Source organism: Microcaecilia unicolor, chromosome 3, assembly GCF_901765095.1.
Source record: "Microcaecilia unicolor chromosome 3, aMicUni1.1, whole genome shotgun sequence".
NCBI classification, from domain to species: Eukaryota; Metazoa; Chordata; class Amphibia; order Gymnophiona; family Siphonopidae; genus Microcaecilia; species Microcaecilia unicolor.
In genome coordinates this window covers 229,926,226-229,952,120 of record NC_044033.1, presented here as the reverse complement: position 1 = coordinate 229,952,120, position 25,895 = coordinate 229,926,226, and the positions used below count along the sequence as shown (strand labels likewise).

At 48.0% G+C, this 25,895-nt stretch overlaps 1 protein-coding gene across 2 annotated transcripts in view; it reads right to left on the bottom strand.

Moving 5' to 3' along the window:
* The window catches only part of LOC115466353 (E3 ubiquitin-protein ligase TRIM39-like), a 399,358-nt gene extending 375,874 nt beyond the window's left edge, over nucleotides 1-23,484 (bottom strand). For both annotated transcript variants that reach the window (XM_030197539.1, XM_030197540.1), the window contains exons 1-3: nucleotides 23,472-23,484; nucleotides 17,506-17,526; nucleotides 13,405-13,425 (exon numbers count right to left, since the gene is read on the bottom strand). In XM_030197539.1, the coding sequence (XP_030053399.1) occupies nucleotides 13,405-13,425; nucleotides 17,506-17,524 (40 nt within the window). In that variant the 5' untranslated portion in view covers nucleotides 17,525-17,526; nucleotides 23,472-23,484. The remainder of the gene's footprint in view (nucleotides 1-13,404; nucleotides 13,426-17,505; nucleotides 17,527-23,471) is intronic.
* Nucleotides 23,485-25,895: the final 2,411 nt, after the last annotated feature.

The window sequence follows — 25,895 nt, the reverse complement described above, 5'->3', positions numbered from 1 at the left end:
AAGATGCTGAGTCTGGATTGAGTTGCAGTTCCAGTCAAGATGCTGAGTCTGGATCGAGTTGCAGTCCCAGCTGGGATTTTGAGTTTACACTGAGTGCAGAGCCCAGCCGAGATATTGAGTCCATGATGAGTGCTGAGTCTACACCGAGTGCAGAGTTCAGCCGAGATGCCGAATCAGAATTGAGTTACAGTCCCGGGCAAGATGCTGAGTCCGGGTCAAATTACAGGCCCGGCCAAGATGCTGAGTCTGGTGAGAGTTGCCGTCCCGGTCAAGATGCTGAGTCCGGGTCAAGTTGGAGTTCCAGTCCCAGGCAAGATGCTGAGTCCAGGTCAAGTTGCAGTCCTGGCCAAGATGCTGAGTCCGGGTCAAGTTGGAGTTGCAGTCCCGGTCAAGATGCAGAGTCTGGGTCAAGTTGCAGTCCCGGTCAAGATGCTAAGTCCGGGTCAAGTTGCAGTTCTGGCCAAGATGCTGAGTCCGGAGCGAGTTCTAGTGCCAGCCGAGATGCTGAGTCTACGCTGAGTACCGAGTCCAGCCAAGAGGCTGAGTCAGAATTGAGTGGCAGTTCCGGCCAAGATGCTGAGGCCGGATCAGATTGCAGTCTCAGGCAAGATGCTGAGTCTACTCTGAGTTCCCACTTCAACCAAGATGTTGAACTCCTCCTGAGTTCCAGCTCCAGCCAAGAGGCAAGGTCCAGTCTGAAGTCCAGTTCAAGTTCCTGTCTGGCTTCAGATTCCAGGATGGGTGTGGGCTCTAGCCCAGTTCTGGCTGCTACAGTGGAGTGCCAGGAAGTCAAGGAAGTTGTGGACTCCTTCAAGAGATGGTTCCTGTTGAATAGGACTCCACTTGTTGCATCCAAGACTCTGATCCTGCCTAGCAGCCGTTCTAAAGAGCCTCGTGGTGGCCAAAGCCATTCTGGTTTCCTAGTTCCAGATGTACTTGTCACGTCCTGCCCAGCCGCCCAGATTTATGTTGTGAAACCCATTGGGAGATTTCATCACAGCTACCCATGGAGACCTAAATTGTCTTTTGAGACCTGGGGCTCCCGTGGGGACACGGGAGCCTTGAGGGGGAGGTGCTGTTATGATTGGGGTCTGAACCCCTCTCAAACTTACCTCTTTCCTGGGGGTCAGCTTCTTAGCTGGCTTCTGTTTCTTTTCTCTTTCCTTTCTGAGCTGGCTCTGTCTCTCTGTGCTTGCAGCTTCCAGCAGCAGGGCTCTAATTGTTTCATTATACTGCACCTGTGTGGGTAGTCTGAGTTGCTCTAACTCTCTTTGGGTGTACTGGCTTCAAGTGTTTCACGGTTTTGCATTGGTGTGGGTTGGGCCTCTCTGGGTCAGTGTGCTTTTGCCTAGGTCTAGGGAGTGTGACATCATCAGGGAGGGCCTTGATAAGGAAGTGGTGTTGTTTCCTTCAGGGCCTTTGCAACAGTTGTGTTTGCTTTAGGTAGGGTGGTGCAGTGTGCACTTCTGACATTGTGTCTAGGGTCCCTGCTTGCTTTTGCTAAGGTCCAGGTTAGTGTTAGTGCAGTGTGCACTGGTGTCTATGTGTTTAGCTTTCCTGCTTTTCCCTTTTGGTTCCCTTCTGTTCCCTCTTGGTTTTGGTAGCATTGCTGTGTGTAGGGCTTTGGAAGCTCTGTTGTTGATAGAAGTACTTCAGGGTTTGGTGTTGTTAGGAACACTGCAGAGTTTGCTGTTAGAAGTACTTCTGGTGTTTGTGCTATTAGGAGCATTGCAGTCTTTGCTGTTGGTGTTTGGTGCTTTAGAAGCACTTTTGGCTTATGTGTTAGCTTCCCTCCTTGTGGCTCCCCTGTCTTCCCTTTTAGTGCTAGGAGCTCTTCTGGTTGCTTGCCAGAGTAGTGCTTAGGAAGCACCTTGTTAGTTGTATCTAGCTTGCTAGAGCAGTGCTTAGGTAGCTGGTTTAGTTTTGTGTTTAGCTTATTAGTGTAAAGCTCTGCTTGTAGCTTGGTGCTTAGTAGCACCTGTGTTAGCTTTGTATTTAGTACCCTGCTCTGTTAGTTTAGGGCTTAGGAAGTCCCTTTCTTGAGCAGGGCTTAGGAGCTCCTGTTTAGTATAGGGCTTAGGAAGTCCTTTTGTCAGTTTACTGTTAGGAACACTCCTGCTGGTTTAGGGCTTGGGAGCAAGTAGATCAGTTTAGGTTTAGGAGCACTTCTGTTTCCAGTCCTGGTCCCTATGTCATCCGGTATCCAGTAAGTCCTGTCGGCTACTCGAACCCAGGAGCTCAACTCTTGGGGGGTTTAGTAGCTAAGTACAGGTGAAGCTGTTGGACCAGTCCAGTGTGCTCCAGTCCCGTGTTCCGGTCCTGTGTCCTCCAGTCCGGGGGACCAGTCCAGGGTGTTCCAGTCTGGTGTGCTCCAGTCCAGTGTGTTCCGGTCCGGTGTGTGTTCCAGTCCGGGGGATTGCAGTCCAGTGTTCCAGTTCTGTGTCCTCCAGTCCGGGGGATTCCAGTCCATGTGTTCCGGCTCACTGGGCGGTGCCTGCAGTCCCTGCCGGTGCCGGTGTGCTTGCCCAGCATTGGTTGGTGGGTTTTGCCTGCTGCTGTCGCTCCTCATCAGCAGCCCAAGGGCTCACGTTTGCTCCAGAGCCCGGCCCCGCGGGCTCTGAACCTGAGAACCTGACAGGAAGAAGTCTTTTTCTTGAAATCTCGAGTCCTGTTTGTTGTCTGCCACTCTTTTTTCAAACCTTATGTATTCAATCATAGCGTATCGCCAGTGCTGTGTAGTTAGCACTTCATTTGTAATCTATTTGGAAAGAATGAGTTTCTTTGCTACCATTACGGCGCTCCTAATAAATCCGGTGAATCCAGGCGGTAAAGGCCTCACCAAAATGAATTGACCAAATAACAGGAGTGGTCCCCCCCTTCCAGGTCGCACCCCACATAGTTGAAGTGCTGTGTATCAGCACCTTCCAAAATTTCTGGATAACTGGGCACCCCCAAAACATGTGACCGAGCTGCGCTCCCTCTGCTTTACAATTAGGGCAAGCGCCGTCTGGTGATACTCCCATATGAAATGCTCTACGTGGGGGAATAAAGGCTCCATTTCGTTGTAGGTGGACATTTTAGATGATTTGTAAATCGAAATCATGTATTCCCTTAGGGCATGAGGAGTCACCTGTACCCCCAATTTCTTGCTCCATTTGCTCGCCAAATCTTGAAAGTCTGGATCTTCGCTAGTGTCTCTCAAATGTCTATGATGCATAGTTAATGAGATTTATGTTGTGCTGAGGAGAGCTCTTCCTGTACATCTTCTGTCAGGCAAACCAAAAGTAGACTGCAAATGTAATGTCGTAGTTGTAGGTAATACATATAGTCCGTCGATCTCAGGGCGAAATGAGTTTTTAATTCTGCAAATGATTTTACTCGGCCCTCCTCCGTTACTGCTTGAAGAATGTACATGAGGCCCCCCCGCCGCCATCTGCGGAAGGCCGGATATATTGTACCCGGTGGAAACTTGGGATTGTCACATATTGCTAAGAAGGGGGTGTACTTCCTGAGAAGTGATGGTGGCGACAAAGCCACTGCCACACCGCTTTTGCCGTCGGTAGAATATGCGATCTCTGCATCACCGTGGGCATTTTCCCACCTCCCTTGTGTAGCAGACAACTGAAATGAGTCTCTTGCATCAGGTCCATCTCCATTTGCGTTGCTGTAAAATCCGATGTGGTTCTATACCAATCTGAGATGTGTCTCATTCCGCTGGACACCGTTAGCAGTCGAACGCACAGCAAACCCAGTCCTCCGAATTCTCGGGATGTCTGTAAAGCTGCCAGTGGTATACGTGCTTTGCGCCCTTTCCAAAGGAACCGCAGCAAGTGTTTGTGTAATGTCTGTTCATCTTTCTGATTGAGGAAGAGTGGCAGAGTCTGGAATATGTATAACCATTTTGGTACTATCATCATATTGTATATTGTGATGCGGCCTATGAGACTCAAGGCATAAGCTTCCCATTGTCGCATGCTCGAGGACCATGGCATACTGTCAGGCTTCTTCCCCGGGAGCACTGGGTTCGTGAGTCCCTGGGCCACTACCGTGGAGCGGCAGTGGCAGGCAAGATCACCTTCAAGGTAGAGACGAGACAAGACTGGACCGCAACCCCGGACTGGAGTTCTACACAGGAATACACGGAACTGGAACGCACCGGACGGGTGCGCACTGGAGTGGAGCCCGCTGGACTGGAACACACTGGAGTGGCCCCACTGGACTGGAACATACAGGAGTGAAACCCGCTGGACTGGAACACACTGGAGCGGAACCCACGGGACTGGAACCCGCTGGACTGGAACACACTGGACCTAGGCTTTACCTACGCTTAACCACCTTTCCCCGAGGGTTGAGCCCTCAGGTTCGGGCAGCCGGCAGGACTTACAGGAAAAACCGGAACTGGAACTTGCAATCAGGAACAGCAGGAATCAGGATCCAGAAGTGCCCCCAGGCACCTAGGCGAAAGCAAGGCAGACAGGCAGAGAATGTCCGGGTTCTGGCAGCAGGCAGGTTCAAAGCAATGGTCAGGTCAAGGAACAAGACTATGGCTGGAGCTTCAGTATCAAGGAGTACTGGCAACAGACTGAACAAGGGCTGAAGCTCCAGAAGCAAAAGAAAACACACACGGGAAAACCAGCAGGCTAAACACAAGAAGACTAGTAAACTGTACACAAGCTAATAGGAAAGCTATACCCAAGCAAACCAGTCATACACAAGAAACATACACTAAGCAAACACAGGAAAGCTGTACACAGGCTGACAAAGCAAAGCTGTGCCCAAGCTAACAAGTCATACACTAGGAACATACACAGAGCAATTTCAGGAGAACTAGTAAAGCTGTACACAGGCTAACAAGCAAAGCTGTGCCCAAGCTAACAAGTCATACACTGGAAACATACACAGAGCAAACTCAGGAGAACTAGTAAAGCTGTACACAAGCTAACAAACAAAGCTGTGCCCAAGCTAACAAGTCATACACTAGGAACATACACAGAGAACTAGCAAAGCTGTACACAGGCTAACAAGCAAAACTGTGCCCAAGCTAGCTAGTCAAACTTAGAAACTCACACAGAGCAAACAATGTAGCAGTGTACAGAGCACTCTACATACCAGGGCCCTTAGACGAAATGCAAAGGCAAGGGCTGCAGGCTCTAAGTGATTAATAAAAACTTTCAACACCAGAGGCACAGCTGCAGCAATCTCCTTGCCTCCAAATAGAGGCTTGACACACAGAGAAGTCAGCCCACAGGAAGGAACAGCGGGAGCCATCTTGGATACTGATATAGAGGAGTCGGCAGCCATCTTGGAAGAGGCATAGCCCACACAGGTGAGGTTCAGTAGGGCAATCAGCACACAGAGCCAGAGAGAAACTAAGACAGAGACAGACACAGAGACAAGCAGAAGCCAGCACAGCCACTGACTCCCCGAAACAGGATAAGAATGAGGGTGGTCACGGCCACAGACGTGACAGGACCCCCTCCTCAAGACCCCCCTCTCGGTCTCCCCGAGGAGTTCAGGTGTCCAGGGGTAACTGTGGTGAAACCTCCTGATGGGTCTCAAAACCCGAACATGGATCCTTGGACTGGAAGCAACAAGGAAGTCCAGCACTGGCAGGCAGGAACGGTGCTTGTAAACAGGAGGCTCCTTCGACTCACTGCTGGACCCACTCAGGAACTTGGATACCGCAAGAGGAACACAGTTCAAGAGGAACCCTTCTCTGAGGGAACCCATATGGAAGTCAGGAAGCAAACCGGAACTGGGACCCGGACTAGAGTCAAGAAGCAGACCGGGACTGGGACCCGGGCTGACGTCAGGAGCTTGACTGGAACTGGAACTTGGAATGGACCCAGCGTCTTGGCTGGCACTGGATCTTGGAATGGACTCAGCATCTTGGCTGGAACTGGAACTTGGAGCAGGCTCAGCATCTTGGCTGGAACTAGAACTCGGAGCAGGCTCAGCATCTTGGCTGGAACTGGAACTTAGAACGGACTCAGCATCTTGGCTGGAACTGGAACTTGGAATGGACTCAGCATCTTGGCTGGCACTGGATCTTGGAACTGACTCAGCATCTTAGCTGGCACTGGAACTCGGAACGGACTCAGCATCTTGGCTGGCACTGGAACTCGGAACGGACTCAGCATCTTGGCTGGAACTGGAACTTAGAAGAGATTCAGCTGCCGGGCTGGACGCACCCCTCTGGCCGGACTGGGATGTCTCTCTAGTGTTAGCTTCAGAAATCGTCCGCTGAGCAGGGTCCAAGGGGAAATGACCATGGTATCCCCAGAGCATGCGAGCAGGGTGAAATGCAAAAAATGGGTTTCTCCAGACCCCAAGCCGTTGAACACACCTTCTCTCAGCTATAGCTTCGGGGTTCTTCTCCAAGGCTGAATCTGAACAAGGTCTATCACAGTCCTCTTGGAATGTCATCTCATCCTCAAGAGCAGTAATAGAAGCAAAACTTATGGGCTGGACGCCCCCACTGGAGTCAGGAACGGAACCGGGACTAGGACCCGGGCTGGCATCCAAGTCTGAAGTGGAACTGGAACTCTGGACAGGAGCTGGACCGGGACTGGGACCTGGACTGGAATCGGAGTCTTGACTAGAACAGAAACTCTGAACAGGCTCTGAACCGGGACTGGGACCCGGACTAGAATCAGAGTCTTGGCTGGAACAGGAACTCGAGGAGCCCTCTGCCTCCTGGCAGGGATGGAACTTTAACTGAGGCTTGGCAGAAAACACCCTTTGGACAGGGATCGGAGGCTCGATCTGAAGCGCCATTCGAACTGGCCTTCGGAGCTTGATTGGAGGTGCCCTCTGGACTGGAAGCGGAGGTGCCACCTGAACCACCCTGTGGACTGGCACCGGAAGCTTGGTTAGAAGCCCTCCTCGAACTGGACTCAGTGGCTTGACGGGACGGGTCACTTGGACAAGAACTGGAGACTTGGCCCGGAGTGCCACTTGCATAGGCCTTGGAGACTCTGTCAGAAGCACACCCCGGACCGGACTCAGAGATTTCAAAGGGCATGCCATTTGAAGGAGGACTGGAGGCTCGGCCCGAAGCGCCACTTGTGCAGGAATCAGAGGCTCGATCGAAAGATTCCCTCGGACCGGACTCGGAGACTTAAGTGGAATCGTTACTTGAACTGGCAGCGGAGACTCGGTATGAAGCACCCCTTTGACTGGACTCAGGCGCCTTGGTGACGGCACTACTGGGACTGGAATCAGAGGCTTGGTCCGACGCCTCACTCGGCCTGACCTCAGAGACATGGTCAGGACCGTCCCTCGGGCTGACCTCAGAGGTTTAGCTAGAGGCTTCACTCGAACAGGCTTCAAAGGCTCCACTTGAAACTTTCCTCGGACTGGACTCAGCGCTGGTGGACTGGAATCCTGAAGAGGAGCTAACCCACCATGGTGCCGCTGGCTGCTCGGCTGAGGCGGCTGAGGAGACCGGAGTGGAGGAATTCCCCGGCGTCTCCTTTCGGCCTCAGCTTCAGGAGTATCCCGCAGCACTGGAACCGAGAGAAGTTGGAAGTAGTAAAGGAAGAGCTTCGTAGAGGGATCCATAGCAGAAACTGTGTCTTCAAAAAATCCTCGCCCAGAAATGCGCTCTCTCTCCACGGCTGCCTCAGGAGTATCTTTCAGGGCTGGATCAGACAAAAGTTGTACCCGGTAATCCTGGAGGGTCATTAACGAATCCAAAGAAAAAAATCAGGTCGGAACTGGGATCTGGACTGGAATCAGGAGCTACACCGGGGTCGGAACCCGGATTGTCCATAGGGAACGAAGTCATGGGCAGGCAGCCCAGCTGGACCGATGATCTCGCCAAACTCATGTCCTTTGCATCCTGTCGCGTGCTCGAGGACCTTGGCATACTGTCAGGCTTCTTCCCCGGGAGCACTGGGTTCGTGAGTCCCTGGGCCACTACCGTGGAGCGGCAGTGGCAGGCAAGATCACCTTCAAGGTAGAGACGAGACAAGACTGGACTGGAACCCCGGACTGGAGTTCTACACAGGAATACACGGAACTGGAATGCACCGGATGGGTGCGCACTGGAGTGGAGCCCGCTGGACTGGAACACACTGGAGTGGCCCCACTGGACTGGAACATACAGGAGTGAAACCCGCTGGACTGGAACACACTGGAGCGGAACCCACGGGACCGGAACCCGCTGGATTGGAACACACTGGACCTAGGCTTCACCTACGCTTAACCACCTTTCCCCGAGGGTTGAGCCCTCAGGTTCGGGCAGCCGGCAGGACTTACAGGAAAAAACGGAACTGGAACTTGCAATCAGGAACAGCAGGAATCAGGATCCAGAAGTGCCCCCAGGCACCTAGGCGAAAGCAAGGCAGATAGGCTGAGAATGTCCGGGTTCCGGCAGCAGGTAGGTTCAAAGCAATGGTCAGGTCAAGGAACAAGACTATGGCTGGAGCTTCAGTATCAAGGAGTACTGGCAACAGACTGAACAAGGGCTGAAGCTCCAGAAGCAAAAGAAAACACACACGGGAAAACCAGCAGGCTAAACACAAGAAGACTAGTAAACTGTACACAAGCTAATAGGAAAGCTATACCCAAGCAAACCAGTCATACACAAGAAACATACACTAAGCAAACACAGGAAAGCTGTACACAGGCTGACAAAGCAAAGCTGTGCCCAAGCTAACAAGTCATACACTGGAAACATACACAGAGCAAATTCAGGAGAATTAGTAAAGCTGTACACAAGCTAACAAACAAAGCTGTGCCCAAGCTAACAAGTCATACACTGGAAACATACACAGAGCAAACTCAGGAGAACTAGCAAAGCTGTACACAGGTTAACAAGCAAAGTTGTGCCCAAGCTAACAAGTCATACACTAGGAACATACACAGAGAACTAGCAAAGCTGTACACAGGCTAACAAGCAAATCTGTGCCCAAGCTAGCTAGTCAAACATAGAAACTCACATAGAGCAAACAATGTAGCAGTGTACAGAGCACTCTACATACCAGGGCCCTTAGACGAAATGCAAAGGCAAGCCTTTCAACACCAGAGATACAGCTGCAGCAATCTCCTTGCCTCCAAACAGAGGCTTGACACACAGAGAAGTCAGCCCACAGGAAGGAACAGCGGGAGCCATCTTGGATACTGGCATAGAGGAGTCGGCAGCCATCTTGGAAGAGGCATAGCCCACACAGGTGAGGTTCAGTAGGGCAATCAGCACTCAGAGCCAGAGAGAAACTAAGACAGAGACAGACACAGAGACAAGCAGAAGCCAGCACAGCCACTGACTCCCCGAAACAGAGTAAGAATGAGGGTGGTCACAGCCACAGACGTGACACCCATGATCTCAGTTTATTGCAGGTGTCCTCCAGTAACGGCCGAATATTCTCAGAGTAGAGGTTAGTCAAATCTTGCGGTATTTGGGTACCCATATATCTGACCTTGTTGCCCGCCTGTGTAATTGGGAGATCTCCTTTCGGGACTTCATCCGGGTAGATATTCATGGCCAGCGATTTATTCATGTTTAAAGTAAACCCGGATAATTTCCCAAAATGTTGTATCAATTTTATAAGGTGGGTGAGGGAACGTCTAGGCTGTGTGGTGAGAACCATGAGATCGTCAGCAAAAGCAAGGGTTTTGACTGTGTTTCTTCCCACTTGTATATCTGGTATGTCTGGTGTGGATTTGAGGGTTCTAAGTAAGGGCTCCAGGGACAAAATATATAATGCAGGGGATAGGGGACATCCTTGTCTCGTGCCTCGAGCTATGTCAACGGATTTGGTCCGGATCCCATTCACCAATACTTCTGCCCTAGGACTAGCATAAAGAGTCTCTATCGCCTTATAATATCTGCCCCCAAATCCCATATATCAAAGCACTGTGAACATGTATGACCACCCCACCTGGTCAAATGCCTTTGTGGCATCTAATGAATATAGGGAGGCTGGGATTTCAGATGTCTGGCAGGTTGTCATTGCAAGCAATAATTTGCGCACATTCTTGGCCGCTTGTCTAGATTTAACAAAGCCCACTTGTTCTTCATCTATTATTCTAGGTAAGATATCTGTCATCCGATTAGCTAAAATTTTCGCTAAGATTTTCAGGTCAACGTTTAATAGAGAAATCGGAGTCTGTGTCATGTTCGGGGCGTCCGGGTTTTAGGATTAAAGTTATTAAAGCTGTATTAGCATGCAGCGGAAACTGTTCCTCTTCAATGACTTGTTCATAAAATTCGCATATTGCTGGATAAAAGGAGATGGGTAGTATTTTGTAGAACTCTCCTGTGTATCCGTCTGGGCCTGGTGCGGACCACCCTGGCAACTTCTTGACTACAGCTTGTATTTCTTTTAGTGTGATAGATTTTTCTAGCTCTGTTTGCTCTTGTATCGTGAGCCTTGGAACACCCACCTGGTCTAGAAATCGTTGGGTTTCGGCGGCCTCTGGATCCGGTCTGGATTCATATAATTTGGAAAAGAATTTAGTGAATATCTCCGCTATTCTTTCACTTTGGTTTTGTAGTTGCCCTGACTCATCTTGCAGTGTCACTATTGGTTTCTGCGGACTCCAAGCTTGAATTAATCTCGACATCATCGTGCCAGGCCTATTGCCAAATCGGTGGAGTCTGTATTTCTGATAAGCCAGGGCTCTGCATGCTCGTTCATGTAGTAAAGTGTTTAAGGTGACCTGAATCGCCTTTACTTGTTCCTGGGTTGCCGCTGTCGGGTGTGCAATATATCTATTTTTAGCCCTCTGCAGTTTACGTTCTAGATGAACTATTGCTGTAGTGTGTTTTTTGTTTCTAGCATGGATGAAGGCTATGACCTCTCCTCTCAAAACTGCCTTAGCCGCACTCCAGAAGAGTTTCGGTTGGTCTTTATGTTGTTCATTATGTAGAACATATTCTTCCCATTTCTGCTTTATGTATGCCTGAAACTCTTTATTGGTCGCTAAGTATGTTGGAAATCTCCACCCCTTGCCTGCTGGTAAAAAGAGGGAGCTTCTATGTCCATCCATACTATTGAGTGGTCGGACACCTCCTCCGGTTCTATTGTCGAGGAGGTCACCCATGGAAATGCTGGCTGTGTTATCAATATATAATCAAGTCTAGAGAGAGTCCCATGGGCTCGGGATTGATGGGTATAATCTTGCTCGTTGGGGTGAAGGCAACGCCAAACGTCCACTAGGTTTAATGAACGTTGGAAGGATGCCAGAGCATGTGATTTGGGCCCTCCCCTGTGAGCAACGTGGGGCTCTGAGCAGTCCCGTAGGGGATCCAACACTATGTTGAAATCTCCCAAGACTAACAAATGCGAGCTGTAGTAAGGTAGACAGAGTTGTAGTACATGCTCAAAAATTTTTTTATCATATGAGTTTGGTCCATAAAGCCCCAGCACTAGGAACTCTCTATGCTGCAGCCATAAGCGTACCAAAACATATCGTCCCTGGGGGTCAGCCTGCACCAGTTCTGTCTTGGTTATCAGTCCTTTTCGAATCAGTAAAACCACCCCACTTTTACGATCTCCTGATGAGGCTGCATGCACTTCTCCCACCCATTGTCTTTTTAGCTTTAGATGTTCTTCTATAGTGAGCCTAGTCTCCTGTAAGCAGCCTATGTCTATTTTGTGTCTCTTTAGGGCCGCTAAGATTTTAGCTCTCTTGACTGGAGTAGCAATGCCGCCTACATTCCAGGTGGCAAACCTAGTAGAATGTGTTAGGAGTCAGTCCATGATGTAGACTGCGCTACTTGTCTATGGGGTCGCCCCGAGTGCCCAGCCTCACCCAGGACAACAGGTTGAAAAAGTTTGGCTATTCTCTCACTCTTCGTTATCCTTGACAGACGTAAGACTACTTGAATTATTGATGTTTGTAAGTGGCTCCACTTCCAATCGAATTCCTTACTGTGCCTTACTCTCCCTGCCTCTATACCCAACCCCTGCCCCCCACCCCTACCCTCCTCTCCCCCCCCCCATCCTACTACTTCCCTGTCTAATTGTGGGAAAAATAGCGGGAGATCAATGATGGTAGGCCCCCCCTCCCCCAGGCATCCCACTTATCTCAGTGATGCTGTCCAGGTCTGCGCGTTTTCCATTTGTCTGTCTGAGCCTTCCTTGCAAGTGGTAGCTATTTGAAATTTATGTTTAGTGGCGTTTGTTGCACCTTCACTGTTGTAATGTGTCATCTATCCACTTTTCGCCTCCTGAGATGACTGAAAGGAGTACCATTTTTCCTGGTGATGAATTTTCAATGTGGCTGGATATATCAGCATGAATCTTTTGTTTCGACTCTGCTAGTGCTCTGCACACAGGTCCAAAAGCTCTCCTTCGCTCTTGCAGACCTGGTGAAAAATCTTGAAATATTTTCACAGTGGAGCCTTCAAATATTAGATTGTCTCTCTTTGCTCGGGCACCTCGCAAAATCTCCACTTTGTGGATGAAGTTGTGGATCTTAATCATTACCACGCTGAAGCCTTGTAAGTTGTTCGCCTTGTGGCCTACGTGGTGCACGCGCGCCAGGCATAAAGGCTCTACGCTGTCTGAGAGGGCGAATTGATCCGTCAGCCATTTTTCTAGCATATTAGATAGCTGACGATCTGGTACTGTCTCTGGTATGCCTAGAATACGCAAGTTCCCTCTACGCGAGTGATTTTCAAGTTCATCTAATTGCATTGCCTGTTTGCGGGTAAGATTTACCAGTTCTTGGTGTTGCCCCGTGGTTCCGGCTCCCTTGTCCTCCAAGTTGGACACGTGCTGCTCCTGTTCGCCGGTTCTTCGCGTCGTGTCCGCCAACCGCGATTCTACCGCGGCCATCTGCTGGGAAAGTTGTTTCAGTTGCGGTTCCAGCGCCGTTCGCACCGCCTCCGTCAGTTGTTGTAATTGCGAGTTGGCGAATATTAAAGGTTGCACTGTAGTGGCGAGAATGGGACTCGTCGCCATTTTGTTCTCGAGCGCGCGAGGCTTTTCCCCTTCTTTTTTTACTCCTTTTGCAGGCATAACGGGTTCTAGTCGGGTGACAAAATGATCCATACACCTGTTCTCGCTTCCGATGAGGATGGTGGTCTCGCTTTTGTTGAATCCGTCGAGATTGGGCGCCCAGAAGAGGGTTGGGGCCTAAGAGGTGAGCGTTCCACGTCTGCTCACCTCAGCACATCACGTGATCTCTGCGCTCTTTTGTCTTAAATCAATGAGGAAGTGCGATGATAGAGAAAGGTGGCTATTTATTGGGTCCTATTACAAAGGCGCATTAAGCTCTATGGGCAACCTTTCTCCACATGTCTATTTAAGCCTTCAAAGAAATGAAGCAAATTGGTGAGGCAGGACTTCCCTTAGCTGAACCCATGCAGACTCTGTCTCATTAAACCATAATGGGCAAGACTTAAGAAGTGTAATTATTTCAGCCTCACAAAATACATAGAAAACTACTTACTCTTATCTGCAGTGAGCATTTCTACAAGAGAACAAAAGTGGGAAGAATCAGTGATGCAGCATTACTGGCTCTAGAATGTACATACATTATGATAACCAGCTTTTCCTCTACACATACTAAAATGTTGTATATTGTGCTTGAGGTTCAGGCAAATCACCAAGTGATCATCACACCCACCAGCCACCCAGCTTTTAACTTATCTATTGACTGACTTAAGCAATGGAATAGTTTTCGGCCACAGTAAATAATAATACAATGACTCACGAAGGCCGATATTCATACTGCAGGAAGCAGCCCACATAAGCTGAGCCCAGATAGTCAATGTTGGGCTGTTTGACCGGCATTCAATAACTGGGGATTTTTTGGTGCTGAAATGTTAATCAGCTATGCCGATATTCAGCACCAACCAGTTAACATTTTAGCGGTCAAAGATAGACTTGCTATTTCAGTGGCCTATTTTGACCCCTCAAGATAGCTGGTTTGCCGCCAAATATCTGCACCTAACTGGCTATGTCGCTTGATATAACCGGTTAGTGCAGTGATGGGCAACCCTTTGAGCTTGGTGTGTCAAAATTCGCCAAAAAACCGAGCATAACTCGGGTGGTGTGTCACTTCGAGAAAAAAACCATAATTTCACGATATTTATAGTTTAAATAACAAAAATGTATAATTGTAATATATAACTGTATTTAGTAAACCAAAACCTAATTATTTAACTTACCTGCTTAGTGACTTCTTTGTTCATCTGTCAGTCGGTTTCTTTTGTTGGTCTTGATATTATTTAACTTGTGTGGGGTGCCGTGAACTAAGATACGTGAGGGGGAGGGGGAATTCTTTAACTAATCTGCCTATTAGTGACTTTTTTGTTGCTGAATTTCATTGGCTAAATCTTCAATTGAAGGTTGGTATTTTGTACACTTCAAGCCCAAGCAAGCGCTACTAACTTCATCTTTCAATCTGTTTCTTTTGTTGGTTTTGATATTATTTAACGCAGAGAATAAGGTTTCACAAAAGTACGTAGAGGGAAAAATTGTGAGTAAAGCCATTGCTATATTTTTCAGGGTGCTAAAAGTGTCTGGTAATCGGATCCAGGCACTCTAAATTTCCTGGTAACTCAGATATTCTCTTAATAATTGCATCTTTATTCTTCATATCGTGAAATAGAACTGGTGCACATCTTAGGAGAGTTTCTTTAATAAATCCTCCCTCACTGAGTGCTTTTCCATGCTGAGCTATGGAGTGAGCAATGCTCAAACTTGCAGATGTTAAATTTGTAGAACCTTTTACAAATGTAAGGATGGAATTAGATTGGCTCTTATAAAAGTGTAGCTGCCTGGAAATGTATTCCTTCCTTTCATCCTCACTTTTTTTCAAGAGCTGGGAATGATTAGTTTCAAAATGTCTATTTATATTCCACGTTCTGCTTACTACCGTTTCAGTACATAGAACGCAAAATGATCTGCCATTTTTTTCTATAATGCCATACATCTCGGTCCATGTCTCTTCAAAGGGTCGGCTACTGCTACTACCACTTCCTTTACTTAACCTTGGTTTTTTATTTTTTGGGTTCTCCATCAGGGGGGCAGTGACAGAAGATAGAATTATAGATAGCCTGTTAGCCCTGCAGGCAATTAGGGGTTAACTAGCCTAACTGACCACCTTATGTAAATTAAGATGGCTGCCGCTATTTCTAATGGCGGGAAACGGCACCCATAGCACATGCCCTCACCTCTCCCAGCCTCCCCCTCACCTATCTCAGTAATGATGGTCAATTAGAAATCCACGACACCCCAGAACAATAGATTGGATGATGGTTGCTGTGGTTATGTGGTTGCTGGTAATGGCGATCACAGGGCCCTCAGAGATGCGTCCCCCACGGCATTCCGCTGCTCTCTGCTCCGCCGGCCGGAAGTGCGGTCAAACGGCTGTGCAGGAGCTGGGGCAGAGGGAGCAGCAGGGAGGGAACGAGCGGAGGACTCGGAGGGAGCCAATAGGAGCGCACACGGGTAAACATGCACCGGGGGGGGGTGATTTCGCCGGGGGGGGGGAGGTCGCGCTGCACCTTGGGGGGGAGGGCGCATCGGCGATCCGCCCGGGTGTCAGCAAGGAACGCCGCTGCTTCTCTGTATGCGGCCACATGCGGCCGCGTGTCATCGAAAATGGCTACGCGTGTCAGTACTGACACGCGTGTCATAGGTTCGCCATCAGGGGGTTAGTGGCTAGCCAGGAGCTAACCAGTTATCTCCTGCTGAATATCTGTGGTTAGGCGGCTAACTTCTATTTAACCAACCAGGAGCCGTTGGTTTACATATCGGGGGAAAGCTTTTCTAAAAGAAAACAAACGAGGAAAGAATCTGTGCATGCAGCAATATTGAAACTAGAACCTACATACATTATGAAAACTGGCTGTTCCCCAGCACGTTCTAAAATCTTGTATATTATGTATGAGGTCCCCCATTTTCACAGCAGATGGACAAATTACCAAAGGGGTGACTCTGTGACTAGGTGCTTCCACTTAGATGTTCACTCTGTAATGGAAAATAGGAAAGCTTCCATAACCATGAATGTAAAGCACCTCACACTTATGCCAACCATAGACCTGGCACAAGTACAAGTGCCAGAGTGTGTCAGGAATGCATGTATTTTATAGCATTTTATAAGCCACTGCTAATTGCCATATGTAACAACCCTAACATTCAAGGTATTTGCTGTAGAATTTTTTCTGTCAAACTCTCTGCCTATACAGATGACATTCTATCATTTCCAACGCCGTCTTCGATCCCTCATTTGCTTTCCATTATATCTGATTAGTCTTGCTCATCTGGCTACAAGCTTAACCAAACAAAGACAGAATTAATGCCTATTAACTGTCCTTACATTCAGCAAGATGTTTCTGCATTTAACTTCATTTGGTCTCCTACCAAACTAAAATACTTGGGTATCCTCTTTGGTCCTATAGTGGAAGAGACAAAACTTGTAAATATTAATCATCTTCTGGAAATAGTTAAGTCTGACATCGAGATGGTCTTCCTTGAGGCTATCGTGGTGGGAATGGCTCGATACAATCAAATTGATGATTGCTCCAAAAGTCAACTATATCTTATATATATTGCCATTCTTGTTTGACCACACCATTTATACTGCTATTGAGAAACATCTTTTAACCTTTTTATGGTGTGGAAAACCACCACGCATTGCTGTCAAAAAATTGAAGTCCAATAAAGAACGGGGTGGCGTGAACTTTCCTTGTATCTACAACTATCATATGGCATCAATTATGAAACAAATATCTCTTTGGTTTGAAGACTTTAACTTTGTACTGCTTCCTCCAAGATATCATTTTGAATCAATATGTTGGCATTCTTATCTTCTTCATTTAATACCATTTACCTCTTTAAATGATGCTTCATTGAAAGATGTTATAACCCAAAGCACATAAGAGGTAGTTAAAACCATTGAAACTTGTTTAACAACTCATTGGTCTCATACACATTTCACTCCAATATGGAACAACAATCAAACTCAAAATAGAGTAACTATTTGGAAAATATGGCAATCTGCACCATTTTTGAGAAGACGCCGAAACTCTTTTCAAGCCTGATGAATGATTTATCTTGTATCCCCCTGATAAAGCAAGTAATTGTGAAACCTAGATCCAAGTCGGGAAGGAATAATGATAAGTATCTACCGCACCCTACCTATCATCGCTAATTCATATATTTAAGCATTAAATCATCATCTTTGAACTTATTTCTTCATGATTTACTGACCAAGATTGTTTGTAAGAACTGTGACCCATTGGGTCATTGGACTGCTTTAACTGTTTATGGACACTTTGAATGCTCTTTTGTCTTAAATCAATAAGGAAGTGCTATGATAGAGAAAGGTGCCTATTTATTGGGTCCTTTTACAAAGGCGCATTAGGTTCTATGGGCAACCTTTCTCCACATGTCTATTTAAGCCTTCAAATAAATGAAGCAAATTGGTGAGGCAGGACTTCCCTTGGCTGAACCCATGCAGACTCTGTCTCATTAAACCATAATGGACAAGACAAGAAGTGTTATTATTTCAGCCTCAGAAAATACATAGAAAACTACTTACTCTTATATGCAGTGATCATTTCTACAAGAGAACAAAAGTGGGAAGAATCAGTGATGCAGCATTACTGGCACTAGAATGTACATACATTATGATAACCAGCTATTCCTCTACACATACTAAAATGTTGTATATTGTGCATGAGGTCCAGGCAAATCACCAAGTGATCGTCACACCCACCAGCCACCCAGCTATTAACATATCTAATGACTGACTTAAGAACTGGAATAGTTTTTGGCCACAGTAAATAATCATACAATGACTCACGAAGGCTGATATTTATATCTCATCTCCCAAACGCTTAAAAGATTTGCCAAATCTCATTGCAAACTAGATATATGCCCAAATAACCTTATGAAATCGGCCCCCCAACACTTTATAACAGATCTAACGAAACACATGAATTTCATGCTACAAAATGGACTCTTCCCAAAGGAGAAAGAAAACATTCTACTCACCCCCATACCCAAAGATGCAAAGAAAAATGCGTGTGAATTAACCAACTATAGACCAGTAGCATCCATTCCCTTAATAACCAAAATAACAGAAGGGATGGTAACCAAACAATTCACAGACTATCTAAACAAGTTCTCAATACTACACGACTCCCAGTCAGGATGTCGTTCTAATCACAGTACTGAAACAGTACTAGTTACGCTCATGACTAAATTCAAACAAACGATTGCAACCGGCAAGAATATATTACTTCTACAATTCGACATGTCAAGTGCCTTCGACATGGTTGATCATGGAATCCTACTACACATCCTTCGGTATCAGAGGCAACGTTCTTAATTGGTTTAAAGGATTCCTAACCACACGCTCATATCAAGTGACATCAAATTCGATTACATCAGCCACATGGACACCTGAATGTGGAGTTCCACAGGGATCTCCCCTCTCACCGACTATATTCAACCTAATGATGACACCCTTGGCCAAACTACTATCAAACCAAAACCTCAACCCATACATTTGTGTGGTTGATGTAACGATCTACATCCCATTCAAACAAGACCTAAAAGAAATTTCCAATGACATCAACCAAAGTCTACATATCATGCACTCCTGGGCAGGTGCCTTTCAATTAAAACTCAACGCAGAAAAAACCCAATGCCTAATACTTACATTGAGAGCCGTGACATGGCTCTCCAAAGTTAGCCCAGCCTGGGCATAAGTGAAGGAAATGCAATTTGCTAGCTAATTAGAGATGGTGCGTTTTCCGATATCAACTCCCCTCCCGTTTGGATTAAAAGAAACAAACAGCTGGACGGACTGTCGATAGGGCTTTGTCTGCTCCACGTAAAAGGCCAATGCTCTCTTACAGTCCAAGGTGTGCAACTTGACTTCACCAGGGCGGGTATGTGGACAGGGAAAAAATGTTGGCAAGACAATTGACTGGTTCAGATGGAACTCCGACACCACCTTCGTCAAGAACTTAGGGTGAGTACGGAGGACTACTCTGTTATGATGAAATTTGATGTAAAGTGCATGCACTACCAGGGCTTGGAGCTCACTGACTCTACGAGCTGAAGTAACAGCCACCAAGAAAATGACCTTCCAGGTCAAGTACTTCAAATGGAAGGAATTCAGTTGCTCAAAAGGAGCTTTCATCAGCTGGGTGAGAACGACGTTGAGATCCCATGACACTGGTGGAGGTTTGACAAGGGGCTTTGACAAAAGCAAACCTCTCATAAAACGAACTACTAAAGGCTGTCCAGAGATAGGCTGACCTTCTACAAGTTGATGGTAAGCACTGATTGCACTAAGGCAAACCCTTACAGAGTTGGTCTTGAGACCAGACTCTGATAAGTGTAGAAGGTATTCAAGCAGGGTCCGTGTAGGACAAGAAAAAGGATCTAGGGCCTTGCTGTCACACCAGATGGCAAACCTCCTCCATTTAAAAGAATAACACTTTTTCGTGGAATCTTTCCTAGAAGCAAGCAAGACTCAGGAGACACCCTCTGAAAGGCCTAAAGAGGCAACTTCTAAGTTCTCAACATCAAGGCCATGAGAGCCAGAGACTGGAGGTTGGGATGTAGAAGCGACCCCTCGTTCTGAGTGAGGAGGGTCAGAAAACAGTCCAATCTCCACGGCTCTTCGGAGGACAACTCCAGCAGAAGAGGGAACCAGATCTGATAGGGCCAAAAAGGTGCAATCAGAATCATGGTTCCATTGTCTTGCTTGAGTTTCAGCAGAGTTTTCCCTACTAGAGGTATTGGAGGATATGCATACAGAAGGCCTGTTCCCCAATGTAGGAGAAAGGCATCCGACACTAGTCTGTCATGGGCCTGAAGCCTGGAAAAGAACTGAGAGACTTTGTGATTGGTCTGAGTGGCAAAAATATCCACCGAGGGAGTGCCCCACACTCGGAAGATCTTGCAGACAACATCCATGTTCACTGACCACTCATGAGGTTACATTCTTCTGCTCAGTCTGTCGGCCAGACTGTTGTTTATGCCTGCCAGATACATGGCCTGGACAAACATGCCGTGGTGGTGAGCCCAAAGCCACATCCTGACAGCTTCTTCATACAGAGGGCGAGATCCGGTGCCCCCCTGTTTGTTGGTGTAATACATAGCAACCTGATTGTCTGTCTGAATTAGAATGATTTGATTGGACAGCCGATCTCTGAAAGCCTTGAGAGCGTTCCAGATCGCTCGTAATTCCAGGAATTTGATCTGAAGATCCTTCTCCTGAAAGACCAAGCTCCCTGAGTGTGAAATCCATCTACATGAGTTCAACACCCCAGGAGGGATGCATCCGTTGTCAGCACTTTCTGTGGCAGAGTAATTTGGAATGGACGTCCCAAGGTCAAATTGGATCGAATAGTCCACCACTGAAAGGAACTGCAAAAGTCAGTGGAGAGATGGATGACATCCTCTAGATCCCCTATGGCCTGGCACCACTGGGAAGCTAGGGTCCATTGAGCAGATCTCATATGTAGGCGTGCCATGGGAGTTACATGAACTGTGGAAGCCATGTGCCCTAAGAGTCTCAAACATCTGCCAAGCTGTGATCTGTTGAGACACTCAAGAAAAAGGACACTAGGGAGGAGATTGTCTGCCCTTGCCTAGGGAAGATAATCTCGAGACGTCCGTGTGTCCAACAGAGCTCCAATGACCTCCAATTTTTGCACTGGGACAAGATGGGACTTGGGATAATTGATTACAAACCCTAGTAGCTCCAGCACTCGAGTAATCATCCGCATGGACTGTACAGCACCTGCCTCCGAGGTGCTCTTCACCAGCCAATCGTCAAAATAAGGGAACACATGCAAAGCGATGCTGCGACAACAGCCAGACACCAAAGACTCTGGGTGCAGTTCCAAGGCCAAAGGGCAGTACACAGTACTGAAAATGCTGAACTCCCAGCCGGAATCGAAGATACTTCGTATGAGCTGGGAGTATTGAGATGTGAGTATAGGTATCCATTAAGTCCAGAGAGCATAGCCAATCGTTTTTCTGAATCATGGGAAGAAGGGTGCCCAGGGAAACCATCCTGAACTTTTCTTGGACTAGGAATTTGTTCAGGGCCCTTAGGTCTAGGATGGGACGCATCCCCCCTGTTTTCTTTTGCACAAGGAAGTACCTGGAATAGAATCCCAGCCCTTCTTCCCCTGGTGGAACGGATTCAACCGCATTGGCCTTTAGAAGGGTGGAGAGTTCCTCTGCACGAACCTGCTTGTGCTGGGATCTGAAGGACTGAGCTCCCGGTGGGCAATTTGGAGGCCTGGATGCCAGATTGAGAGTGTATCCTAACCGGACTATTTGAAGAACACACCTGTCGGAGGTTATGAGAGGCCACCTTTAGTGAAAAAATATAAGGCTCCCCCCGACAGGCAAGCCGTCCAGCACGGACACTTTTTCTGAGGCTATGCTGCATTGGAGCCAGTCAAAAGCCCGTCCCTTGCTTTTGCTGGGGAGCCCTAGAGGCCTTAGGCACACGGCGTTGACGAGAACGCACATGCAGGCGTAGGAGTGTACCTACGCCTGTTATAGAAATAGGGAGCACTCCTCTTCCCTCCAAAAATTCTCCTAGAAGAGGAGGCAGTAGCAGAAGACGTCCGGCTGGAGAGAGAATCCATGGCGTCATGATGCTTTTTAATCTGATTGACCATGTCCTCTACTTTTTCTCCAAAACGATTATCCCCCCTGGAAAGGAACATCTGCCATTCACTGCTGGGTCTTATGATCCAGGTCACAGATACGCAGCCATGAGAGTCTGCGCATCATTATACCTTGAGCAGCTATTCGGGATGCCACATCAAAAGTGTGGTAAGACCCCCTGGCCAGGAATTTGCGACACGCCTTCCGCAGCCTGACCACCTGGTGAAAAGGTTCAGCAAGCTCCGGAGGAAGTGCTTCAACTAAACTGGACAGTTGCCTCACCGAGTTCCGCAAGTGGATGCTTGTGTAGAGAGAATGCATGGCGTCATGATGCTTTTTAATCTGATCGACCATGTCCTCTACTTATTCTCCAAAAAGATTATCCCCCCCGGAAAGGAACATCCGCCAGTCACTGCTGGGTGTTATGATCCAGGTCAGAGACATGCAGCCATGAGAGTTTGCACATCACTATACCTTAAGCAGCTATTCGGGATGCCACATCAAAAGTGTGGCCTTCCGCAGCCTGACCACCTGGTGAAAAGCAAGCTCTGGAGGAAGTGCTTCAACTAAACTGGACAGTTGCCTCACCGAGTTCCGCAAGTGGATGCTTGTGTAGAGCTGGTATGTCTGGACTTTGGCGGCGAGCATAGCGGCCTGATACATTCTCCTCCCAAAAGAATCCAAGGTCCTAGACTCTCTGCCTGGGGGCGCCGAGGCATAGTCTCTACTACCCCTGGCTCTTCTGAGAGTAGAGTCCACCACCATGGAATCGTGAGGAAGTTGGGCCTTCACCATTACAGGCTCTCCATGGACTCTGTACTGGGACTCAGATTTTTTGGGTACAACTGGATTAGAAAGAGGGCACGACCAATTTCGCATAAGCACTTCCCTCAGTATATTATGCAAGGGGGCAGTAGCAACCTCAGCAGGCGGAGAAGGATAATCCAGGACCTCGAGCATCTCAGCCCTAGGTTCATCCACAACCGGACCGGTCAGAAAAAAGTCTCTCACGCTGAGCCTCTTGAGCCACTTGGGTCCGTTGCTTCATCAACTTACACAGCTTACAGGCAGCTGGGAGATGGTCGGGCCCAAGGCAATGAAGACACCATGCGTGGGGGTGAGTAGACGAGACGGTCCGGTTGCAGCGAATACAGCGTTTGAAGCAGCTAGGAGTCTTCGATGACATGGGCGGGAAAATAGCGTCTGTGAAATCAAAAGTCTCGATGGCGCCAATAACAAGGCACAAAAAAGGGGAAAAAAGACGCGGTCGAGCAGCCTAGGGGCGGTGGCAACGAAAAAGAATAGAAACTTCAAAGAGGAGGAAAAAAAACTAAAAAGTAAAGGAAAAAAACTAAGAATTTGTTTTTTTTAAATGTTAGAAGAAAAGAAGAATAAGAAGAGAGGGCGCGATAAACACGAAAAAACGGTTCTCCTGAGCCGAAAAGGAAGTAGCAGGGAAAAGACAACTCTCCTGAAGCGTGGATCAAAAAGAACGGTGCTCTGCACGTTCGCATCGTGGACGGGAAGCCACTCGCACATGCGTGGTGTCGGCCCACGCAATGGAATGTTCGAGAAAATTCCTGTGCTTTTCAAGTTTTTTCCGGTCTCCTGGGCCGTCGTGGACAACGACCCATACGTAAGAATATTGAGCCTGCTTGTCCTCGGAGAATTAGGATTTAGGCATATATCTAATTCTTTAACGGATTGCGCCTGAATCCTATTGTGCATAAAAAGTTTGGGGCGTGTTTAGGGTCTTGTTCTCAGATTTTTGCATGTTAAAAAAGATTCACGCCTAAGTGCGCCTAACTTAGGTGTTCATATTTAGGCCTGGTTATAACAGATCTAATTGCAGCCACCTACACATAGGTACACCCAGGGCCGGTCTTAGGCAGAGGCAACAGAGGCGGCTGCATAGGGCCCCGCGCGGCATGCCTCAACTCTGCCTCTCCGACCGACCCCCGCTTGGACCGCACCGCCGAATCATGATTTGATCCCGCTCCCGCTCGGCCGCTCCGCTTCTGCCTCCGGTCTGGTGCTCTGCCCACCCACCACTGAGCCTGCTGTCAGCTCCCGCCTCTCCCCGGACCCGACAGACAGTTGCAGGCTTGCAGCGACGCCCTGGACCCCGACAGTCAGAGTTGCAGGCAGCGATGGCTCACCCACCCAGCTTTTCCCTTCCCGCTCAATGTCCCGCCTTCCTTCTGATGACGTATTTCCTGAGCGGGAAGGGAAAAGAGGTGAGCCTGGTGCGAGCGAGTCGACTTCAAATAAAGTGAAGTGGAACGGAGCTGATCAGCTGGAGCAAGTTTGTGCGCCTCCTGCACTGCCATTCAAAGGCAAGCCAGCCAGGTATTTATGATTATTAGCTTTTCTTCCCCCATCTTTTTTTCCAGCTCTGGAGTACAGCAGTCTCTTCTCCCTCCCCCCCCCCCCCCTCCAGGGCAATTAAACTGTAGATCACGATCACTGTGTGGCAGAAGAACATCGTCCACTGAAAAATGCCTGTTGAAGAATTAAAAACAAAACGACCCCCCCCCCCCCCCCAGCATATTTACATTGACATAACTATACATTTATTTATTTATTCACCTTTTCAGTTAAGGCATCATTGTTGTTAGGGAATATATTAATCCTTCTTCTCGGTCAGGTGGATTTGTGACCGCAAGCAATTAAAGTAAAAGGTGCGACTGAAAGTGTCGGGAAAACTGACAGGAGCTCATTAAACAAAAGAGGTGTTTTTCATCCAGGACTACCTGATTTTCACTGACTTTGCATGCACAAAGCAGGCAGGATGGCCTGCCTAAACTGTTTGATCTTTAACTCCAGGCAGCCTTTCTGAAAGACTAATTTAACAGAACCTTCAGAGTACACTCTAATGGCTCTTCCTCCACCCCTATTCCGCTCTGTTGGAGTCCCTCAGGGTTCTGTCCTTGGACCCCTTCTTTTCTCTATCTACACCTCTTCCCTGGGCTCCCTGATCTCGTCTCATGGCTTCCAGTATCATCTTTATGCTGACGATACCCAGCTTTATCTCTCCACACCTGACATCACTGCGGAAACCCAGGCCAAAGTATCGGCCTGCTTATCCGACACTACTGCCTGGATGTCCAACCGCCACCTGAAAGTGAACATGGCCAAGACCGAACTTCTTGTCTTCCCACCCAAACCCACTTCTCCTCTACCTCCATTCTCTATTTCGGTTGATAACACTCTCATCGTCCCCGTCTCATCTACCCGCAACCTCGGTGTCATCTTCGACTCCTCCCTCTCCTTCTCTGCGCATATCCAGCAGACAGCCAAGACCTGTCGCTTCTTCCTCTATAACATTAGCAAAATCTGCCCTTTCCTCTCTGAGCACACCACCCGAACTCTCATCCACTCTCTCATTACCTCTCGCCTTGACTACTGCAACCTACTCCTCACTGGTCTCCCACTTAGCCACCTATCCCCCCTTCAGTCCGTTCAGAACTCTGCTGCATGTCTTATCTTCCGCCTGAACCGATACACTCATACCACCCTCTCCTCAAGTCACTTCATTGGCTTCCGATCAGGTACCGCATTCAATTCAAGCTTCTGCTACTAACCTACAAATGTACTCGATCTGCAGCCCCTCCTTACCTCTCAACCCTCATCTCCCCTTACGTTCCTACCCGTAACCTCCGCTCTCAAGACAAATCCCTCCTTTCAGTACCCTTCTCCACCACTGCCAACTCCAGGCTCAGCCCTTTCTGCCTCGCCTCACCCCACGCGTGGAACAAACTCCCCGAGCTCATACGCCAGGCCCCCTCCCTGCCAATCTTCAAATCTCTGCTTAAAGCCCACCTCTTCAATGTCGCCTTTGACACCTAACCTCTACACCTCTACCCAGGAAATCTAGACTGCCCCAACTTGACATTTCGTTCTTTAGATTGTAAGCTCCTTTGAGCAGGGACCGTCCTTCCTTGTTTATATTGTACAGCGCTGCGTAACCCTAGTAGCGCTCTAGAAATGTTAAGTAGTAGTAGTAGTAACCTCCTAACAATGAACTACAAATAATAGAGAAAGGGGAAGCCCTGATGACCCCCCCCCCCCCCCCCCCCCCAGTGTGGTCAGTGCAGTGCACACAGAGCTACACAGGACATGCACTTGAAATTATGAGCACTTAGTTAGCAGAAGTCCTTCACACTGTTCTTTTTAGCTGCACTTGGCTCACTGAAACAAAACTGGCTAGTGCTGTGTAATTACCACTGATCCTATGCCCACCAGTCATACCATAGTTATAATTTGCTGTTAGCCTATTGACTT